This window comes from Neodiprion virginianus, chromosome 1 (genome assembly GCF_021901495.1).
Source record: "Neodiprion virginianus isolate iyNeoVirg1 chromosome 1, iyNeoVirg1.1, whole genome shotgun sequence".
Classification (NCBI taxonomy): domain Eukaryota; kingdom Metazoa; phylum Arthropoda; class Insecta; order Hymenoptera; family Diprionidae; genus Neodiprion; species Neodiprion virginianus.
In genome coordinates, this window is record NC_060877.1 from 26,573,117 (window position 1) to 26,582,240 (window position 9,124).

General features: G+C 38.7%; 1 protein-coding gene across 2 annotated transcripts in view; it reads left to right on the forward strand.

The window, feature by feature from the left end:
• LOC124307391 (carbonic anhydrase 2) overlaps nt 1–8,745 on the forward strand; it is a 28,662-nt gene extending 19,917 nt beyond the window's left edge. The window contains exons 4-8 of one of the 2 annotated variants that reach the window (XM_046769067.1): nt 2,534–2,629; nt 5,163–5,277; nt 6,428–6,523; nt 7,044–7,225; nt 8,198–8,745. In XM_046769067.1, the coding sequence (XP_046625023.1) occupies nt 2,534–2,629; nt 5,163–5,277; nt 6,428–6,523; nt 7,044–7,225; nt 8,198–8,266 (558 nt within the window). In that variant the 3' untranslated portion in view covers nt 8,267–8,745. The remainder of the gene's footprint in view (nt 1–2,533; nt 2,630–5,162; nt 5,278–6,427; nt 6,524–7,043; nt 7,226–8,197) is intronic. The other variant, XM_046769112.1, reaches the window with a different exon arrangement.
• Nucleotides 8,746–9,124: the final 379 nt, after the last annotated feature.

Consider the following 9,124-nt stretch of genomic DNA (forward strand, 5'->3'; position numbering starts at 1 on the left):
TGGTGCTGTCGATAACTTCGATAATTGAATTAACACATTCCTTTCTTCGTAAACTATAGTGTACAATTTTTGATTTTCGTTTTTTAAGATTTGAAATAGAGGTTAAATTTTCTGACAAATCGATTGCCGCTATTTATTTTTTAGAATTATTTTCACATTGCGAGATAATCGTAAATTTTTAAGAAAAAAAAAACTCAATTTCTGAAACATGTCCGGAACATGTCGAAATCGTCCAAAAAGTGTTTCTTCACTCAAATAAAGACATTTTCAGTCAATATCTTTGTTTTAAAGTGAACGGATTGGACCGAAATTTCTATAAGGCATTCTCGCCGAGTGTTGCACGCACTGTAAGACAATCACGCGGGGCTCGTTCTAGTTTAACCATGCCTGGAGGCTGCAACTGGCTGCAACGAAAACGGTTTGTTCGCAGTCTGGAGTTTATTATGTTATACTTATATGCATACATGTATATAGTGACTTTGTCGTGTGACAGGCGTGAATCATGCGGCACGTTGTTTATAGTGATGATGATGATAGAAGCCCCCCCCCTTCCCCCGCCCCTTTCGCGTTAACGTGACAAGTGCTCGTATGATCGTAAATTGCCTTGTAGACGACCAAAAACGAGTCTTAAAAAGGTTAAACGAGCCTGAGAACTTTCTGGATCAATTAATTTCTTTTGTGCCACAAAGAATTTTTGTCTATTTGTAATAATATATTCGTTGGTTTTCTCCCCCTTTAAACGGACATATCACTATTTTTATAAAGCCACGTGCGTTGTTGATGGAATGCCAAAAATTGTAAAGAACAAAATAAAAATTAAGCAAATTTGGCACAAGCGCAAGAAAGAATTTGCCCTGTTTTCTTACATCATCCGAGAATGAATCGGTCGAAAACATATGTACAATAAAAAAAAAAAAAAAGAGATACCGACTTCAGAGAACTGCAATTTTTCTACCCATTAAGTAACGGCCAAGGATTAATGTTACCGCAAAAGATATATCCGGAAAATATGGAGATTAAAACTTTTTTATGTGTTTGCGAAAAGCTTCACAGTTATATAACGAACCTGATGCGAGCAATATTTACGAGTGTGGAAAATAATAAAGCATCGAAATGTAATACTGACAGAAATATAAAGTTCACTTACGTTACATGAATAAGTGCATTGTATAATGAATTTCCAGTTACATTCATTATTATTCTCATACCGGAAGGTCCAGCAGATACGACGCGATGGAATTATATTCTATAGCTTGTGTAAAATAATGTCACCCATGCACGTTGTGCTGTAGCTTAGAAAACTCAGACACTGGTAAGTAATCTTCAAGTTCTTGTACGAAAATTTGGACTGGGCTTGAATTATATTTAACTCGTCACTATTGCCGCTTGGTTTCCTAACTTCGTCGTTAGCGCCTCGAAGTAGACATCGCTCTGACACGCATGAGAAAATGGTAACATTTTCAATAGCGGTTAGAGCCGAGACTATGTGCCAAATTTTAAGATATCATACTTGTAACGCGTATCGTAAATGAGGGAAAAAAACTTTATAGATATTCACTTCGTCAATTTACTTTACTTCGACTTCATTTCAAATACATAATTCGAACGCTGAAGCTCGGAGTCCGAGAAACCTTAGATTAAGCCGTGCAACAATTAAAAACAGTTTAAACAATTAAGATCTATGCAGGGCTATTACTGCGTCAATTGATGATTGCCGAGTAGGGAACTGTTTTTTTTTCTTTTTTTTTTTTTTTTTTTTTTAACTTTTGTTTCTCTTCTTTTGTTATTGCGCATGTTTGCGAGAATCATGCGCGTTTTATTTAAAATAAATGAAGACTAGTGATACCCAGTTTTGTAATACCATCGACAGTTTGTATCTCAACGATTGCTACAGACTGTCAGTTTAGGATATTTTTGAATCTTGAATACCGACTTCAATGCTCAATTAGGGATTTAATCGTTTCCAATTCGCTACCGCATATCGCTCGTTGCCTTGAGTTGCAGTAAAAAGTATTTAAACGAGTTCCCTGGTCGATTTCGACGTGTCGTACACGTGACGTAGAAATAACGAAACGGCACGGAATCTACGAAATCGTAATAGCAAATTCATGGAATTCATCCCATTTCTTTATTTCTGTGTCAAATGAAAATGTGTTTGAATCTTTTCGTCAAGAATTGCGCATAGAATGCGGCTGTGAAGCCCTTTCTCGCGGTTGACGTGTATGAACTTTGATATTCGAAGATATCCACCCTTAATCGCCTGTACGCAACGGAGAGAATTATTGACTCCGTCGATCTTAATCGTTTATCTTTCTGTTACGTTCTATTCAATTATCGCGTCATGGTGCGCAAACACTAGACCGTATATCGTTAGATTATACATAGAACCAGCAATTACTACCCGATCGTGAGTTAATTCGCAGCATGCCTGAGAGCACACGACTTTTATACTCGATCGTACGGATGTAAAAATTGTCGCTGCAGTATCGTGGCATTAATTTGTCTAACGTACTTCCTCTTCTCGACCTTTCAGCTCCACCTCGTGCACTGGAACACCACGAAGTACAACACCTTCGCCGAAGCTGCAAAGGCGCCGGATGGTTTGGCCGTGCTGGGCGTATTTCTGAAGGTGAGTTATTCTCAGTTTTGTTGAAATCCTCGACCAATGAGGAAAAAAAGGCTTACGCCCTCTCACGTCGGTAGGGCATGTACATATAAGGTAGGTCCCACCTGCAATTCGCTCGCCGTTCCTTCCTCGCGATCTTTTAGGTCTTCCGAGTTTGCCGGCAGCGTTGGGATTCGCTAAACTCTTACGTAAGTCTCTGCATAGTGTGTAAAAACATTTCAATGTTGTATAAACCAAGCGTAATTTACTCGTAAGCTGCTGCAAGCGGAACCCGTGCCAGTGCTTCTTTATCATCGTCAGCAGCCTCTGATCCAGTCGCCATATTCTTACGACACACATTATCGCATAACCGCGATGCATAATGCGTACATTTGCCCTCACGTAATATCGACACACTTTGCCGATGATCCGTTACCTTTTTTTTCCAAATTCCTTTCCATTCTCTGCAACGACGTAGGTAGTTCTCCCTCGATGTCTGCATACGAAATGCAATTTTTCTTCGGTTAAACGATAGAATTTTTTGAACGAGCGCGATATCTCGTCCGATGAATTATTTTACGTTTTGAAACGGGTCTCGTCTTCCTTGTAAGACTTCAACGTAAATCTGCTGTAGTGGCTATTGACTACTTATGTCACCTGTTTATCATACCGTTTTCACGCTTGTCGTATTTTGTTTTTCTTATCGTTGCGTTCACTCCATGAATTATTCTCTCACTCAAGTGGGCAATTTTAATTACGAAGAATTCTGCGTGTCAATTCTTGGACATCGGAGTAATAATCTTAATAACGACATTGAGTTTCTAATATTCATCATTTTTCGATAGAAATTCGAGGTCTGACAACCTTAATGTCAAACAGTTAAAAAAAAAAAAAAACTTTCGTGCGCTCTTTCGCCGTTCAAACTTGAATTCTCAAAACTTAATTTCATCAAGAATTTCTAGCCAGTTAAAAGTGCGGAAAAATTATATCGAAATGTAATACAATTTTCGTCCGAATTATCCCTGGCAAAATGGGGCAAAGATAAGTAACGCAAAAACGAGAGTTTATTTCAATTTCTAGTCAGCATGAAATGCAGAAATAGTGTAACTGAAAATTATGTCGATCTCTTATTGTTGATCTATTTTTATTTCGCGTGAGTGAGAATCATGGGACAGAATCGTAACATTGACTTTTAGACATCTCCTTCTATAACCGATACTAGATATAAAATCAAGATCTTCACAACAGGTTACAGCGAATGTCTACAGACTCCGATTCACACTTTTTACCAATTACTCGATTCGGTTCGCACAAATTATCGTACTCCTAAAGGCTACTGTATTCATTTTGTCAATGATTGAAATTTAAGTCGATGACGCGTTCGTTATAAATATGGTGCGAAATCGAATTCAAAGTAAAAAATACTCTTTTCAAACAATTGGTTTAACAATATTATGGCGCAGGAATTAAGAGAGGCGTTAATTTAATCTGGCAGCACATGGTACAGCGCTAGGTTGGGTTAGGTTGTGTTTTATCACGATCGTTATATCAGAGAAACGAGTTTTTCATTCACGGTCGTACACCGCGTTTACTCGGACAAATATACCGACCGTGACGTCGTCATTAACGACGAGTTCCAGCTACACGTTGTTTCATATACATACACTTTATCTCGCAAAGTACGAGGAAAATAGAAACTGCACATGTACGCAGAACGAGCAATGCCGATGACAGAGACAAAGAACGAAAGGAAGAAGTAGAATACAAAATAAGGAAAGAATCACGCCAGCAACCCATTAGTTCCCAATCATTTCAATCGATGTCATTTAGCTATGCCGTTTCTTATACGTGATTATTTTATAGGTCTCTGACTTCTACTTGCGATATCCTTTATGCATGCGATTCTTGGCTTTATTTTCTGCCGCCTTTTGCCGCTTCGCCGAATGGACAACAAAGGTTTCGATCAAACTGTGCCGCTGTTTCTCATGTTTGTCGTGACGACCTCGTTGTTGCGTTAATACCGTGTCCCCGATCACCGACTTGTTAAACTTATTTCTCCGTACATTTCCGTATACACCGAATCGCGGATAATCGACCTATCTCTATTTTCTTAGCGAGCTTTATTGCCATTTTTATTTCAATATTCATTCTCTCGTCGATTCAGGCATAAAATCAGACAGAAGTTTACGATCCTTCGCCCATGTGCCGAGGTCGTCTCTCTGCATTGTTCTGCACATGTATGCGATCCGTCGGTGCTAATTGAATAAAGGGTAATTGATAAGCGATAAATTTGCAAATGCCGCATTCCATTATTCCACCTCTATACTTATACGTCTCAATTATCCGATAAGACTTAAATTCAACGTATCGCTGTTCGCGGTACCTATAAATGTCCTTACAAAGTGTTGAATATAAAATAACCACATGCGGTTTTTACATGTCTTAAAGCTGACCGCACGGGGCTTGCTGTCAGAATTATTTGTTCGTTTCGTATATAATTAATATGCAATTTTGAATGTAAAGATCGATCGATCACGGGTTTCCTTCTCGGTTTCAGGTGGGAAAGACCCACGAGGAGATGGACAAGATCGCTCGTCTTCTGCCGTACGTCTCTCACCGCGACGAAGTCGTTAAAATCACGGAAAACATCGATCCTAGCAAGCTGTTACCCGGTAAGTCCACCTTTCTTAAATGTTAGGTACCTCGTACATTTCGCCAAACTTATTCTCCACCCTACTTTTTCTTCCTAATCCTCTCTATTTTCGACCATCGTATATCCTGCTTGCGATTGATTTAAAACTATGAAACTAAAAAAAAAAAAACTTCCCATTTTCTCTTATTCAGTTCCCGTCGTCTTAGGCATGATTCGTTCCTGTAATATTGACGAATTATAGTGCCAGTAATTTAACGCATGAAAATTTGGCAACCCTGCTAATGTAATTATGTGTAATTTGCGTAAAAGCGAATTGGTAATTTTTCAAATTTTCAATGGACGACATTATGTAACCACGCATTACATTTATAGAATTGTTTCTTTACATACTTGCAAACTTTATTTTCTATAAACCTAAGTGAAAAGTGGTTTTTGCGGATTACATAATGGACAGAAATTGTACGCGGATACAGTTTTTACTCGGATTGTCCCCTGTTGTGGCAGTTATCTTGTTTTTCGTTCATTCTTTAAATAAAACTCGCCTTTCTTACATGTACAAGCGTTACATACCGATCTTTACGGAACTCGACGAAAAACTTTTGAAACAAATTGAAATCAAGGTTTCATGCCACGGTAATACGTCGTGCTTGAATCATCGAACGTCGAATGATCCAAATCTTGACTTTGAAATACTGCCCTGATTTCATTTCGGAATTACTCTCGCTTATCCTTCAATATTCTTTACCATTGATTTTCTCGCGCCAATTGATACGGTCAGCAGTCATTATCTGTCCTTGCAGTGATCAATTACATTATATTCAAAATATACACCACGAAGACTCGGGACATGTCCAAAAGCACGACGCGAATGCCTCGAGACGCGTTACTGTCCTTTTATTTAAAATAATAACTGTACAACGTTCGGGCGGCTAGATCGGATAGCCAGGCCAAGGTCCGTCACTGTTCCAATCCTACGTACATAATAACGTTGTATAATAATTCATAACTCGTAACTCGTGAAATCATCCTGCAATTTTCACCCCTCAATCTTTAACAGTATCACCATCACTCCCTGTATTCACTTACTTACTTACTTACTTACTTACTTACTTACTTACATACTTACTAACCTTTGTGCCCTGCATCTGTGACGTATTGTGCTCGAGTAGCTCGCAGTGGCCGAGCCGGTAGCCAGAGATGCTTAAACCCTTGCATGCGTTGGGCAGATCGAATCATTCGGCACGAGAGCAAGTGCAATTTGCAAGGTGAGTAAATAATGTCTCTATTGTACGAATTTGAGGCAAGGCGCTGGTCACGAATGTCTCACAGTGTGATAAAAAGCATTAACCTATTTATAGAAAAACATTTTTTTCAAATATGTGGATCAAATTACCGTCGAATGTTTCGTTGAAGTTGTAAAGTAAAACGATGGAAACTTTTGCGTAACATTTCCGGTGATCAGCGCTGTAAACGAGTATTTAGACACTTATGGCTGTTTTATTACGCTTCGTCGCTATCAGTAACAACATCAAACCTGCTTCGTACGCATTTTAACAAATTAGGACTCGTTAGGTTTTAGCATAGTCTTTGTATAGTGTCGACTGTGAATGTTTCGGTAATTCGACCTAAATTATGTATAATAGGCGGTACGACATAAATTAATAATTAATTGCAGACAACCTGCGTCAGCGAACTCTCAACCGACGTTGTATAAAAAAAAAAGAAAAAAAGAAACAAATTGTCTACAGTATTTTAGACGCGTTTTCTTTTCACTTCTGACTTTAGCCGACGACAATGGGTATTGGACGTACTTGGGCTCACTGACAACACCACCCTGCAACGAGAGTGTTACTTGGATATTGTTCAAGAAGTACATCGAGGTCTCTCACCATCAGTTGAACATTTTCCGTAACCTGAGGAAGTTCACGCGCGACGAAGAATGTCCCTGTCACGAGAATCACGGAGCTGTAAGTTACTTCCTTATATAATCTACCTCGATTGATTTCTTTTTACTTTTATTATTCTCCTAAGCTCGAGTTCCTCTTTGGCGGAAGTGATGAACATGACGATATACGTGAATTTCTCGGATAAATTCGTTGGATCGCTTATTGGAAAAACAGCAGCAGACAAAACTCGAAACGTGCCAAATGCTCGGAAATCGCGTTAAATTCCAAGACATTAATTAATAGCCTCGCATCGCTGCTGGATACGTTATGTAAGATTAGAGTTGTACTCGGAGTACTTGTTAAAAAAAAAGACAAACAAAAAACAAGAGAATCCGACAGAAGGCGAGAGGAAAAAACGAGGCACTTACACGGTCGTGCAGATTTAAAAACGACCGTTGAACTTGAATCGTGAACCGGCGTGATACGTGTGGAGAAATCATGGACGTTTATTTATATATAAGCACGCACCTCGTCGTATAAGCTCGGATTATTGTATAACATGTAAACTCGTACATTGGTTTGATTAAAAGCCTATGAAAAGATAATATGAACACGATGTACTCGGAAAAAAGAATAGAAGTAAAAGAAAAACGTTCAAGGTGAATGATGTGCAAGACTATAAAATGAAGAAAATCTCAATCAACCGCGAATTGATTACAAACTGCATTAGGTGCGGGTTTCGAGTTAAATCACAACGTACAATTAGTCGAAGAATAAATGATTCTTTCTCCGTCACTATCGTACGAACGATTTAATTGTTATCCATAAATTCACTGAGCGTGATTTTCTATTCTGAAACCGAATGATAAATAGTTCGTCAATCACATCGTTACTCCAACTATTATACTTTAACTGTGTATCGTATAATCCTCAACAAATTGTTGTCACCAAATGTTGACATTCACTTTTCCCATATCCTATACGTAAATTGTTTCCTCACAAGCCTTACCGTGATCGTCATTATAATTTCTTTTTATTTTTCTTCTCCCATAGGTGATCAACAACTTCCGCCCGCCACTGCCGCTCGGCAATCGCGTTCTTCGCGAGTGCGGAAGCTTCTAAGAAGGGAAGGAATCGTGCGCTTGGGCCTCGCTATTTATGGAAGAACGGAGATTTGCAGGTATAACGCAGAGGAGGAGTATTTGGGATGTGTCTTTGCCGGCCATCGAGGGGAGGAGGGGGGAGGGGAGGGGGAGTTAGTTTTTAGATCATGTTCAAATCTCTCGCCCAAATCACACAGAACACGAAGACGTGTACGATATAAATAACACAAAAGAAGTAAATAAAACTTAAAGAAGCTAGGAAATATAAAGTGTAACGAAAATATGCAGATAGAAGTATATAGATTTGTCATCCGTTAAAAATTTAATTAATATACTTATGACGAGAGATTTGAGCGCGGCTTGAAAGCGAACGGTGGGTTAATATGTATTATTATGGGGAGAACGCAGCGTACATTATTATGATTATTCGTATAGTAGATTATGTTATATTTGTCATGTGGTTAGGCGCTGGATTAAATCAATCAACGCTAGTCTGTTCAAAGTGCGTGCTAACTTTCGAGTATATTTAATACGTACAAGATATACGTTGTTGTAAACGCTATCTTGGTCGTCATTTTCAAGATCTTCAGAAGACGGTGCGAAAGGTTTTCGAAGAAAATATAAACTTCACAGCCTCATTGGTTGAAAACAGCTTTAATATAGTTAGGTACATGAATATATGTGCACGTTACAGTGTACGTATATTTATTTACTTGTCTAACCAACACGCGGGGATGGACTACACACGGTTTGTAAAATTAAAATCGCATTTCGATGTTACTTTAAATACACAAGCTGGAGAGGACCCGAAACGTTGTAGTTATATATATCCGTAACGTATGTGGAGAAAAACACGCATACGTGATACGGAAGAAGT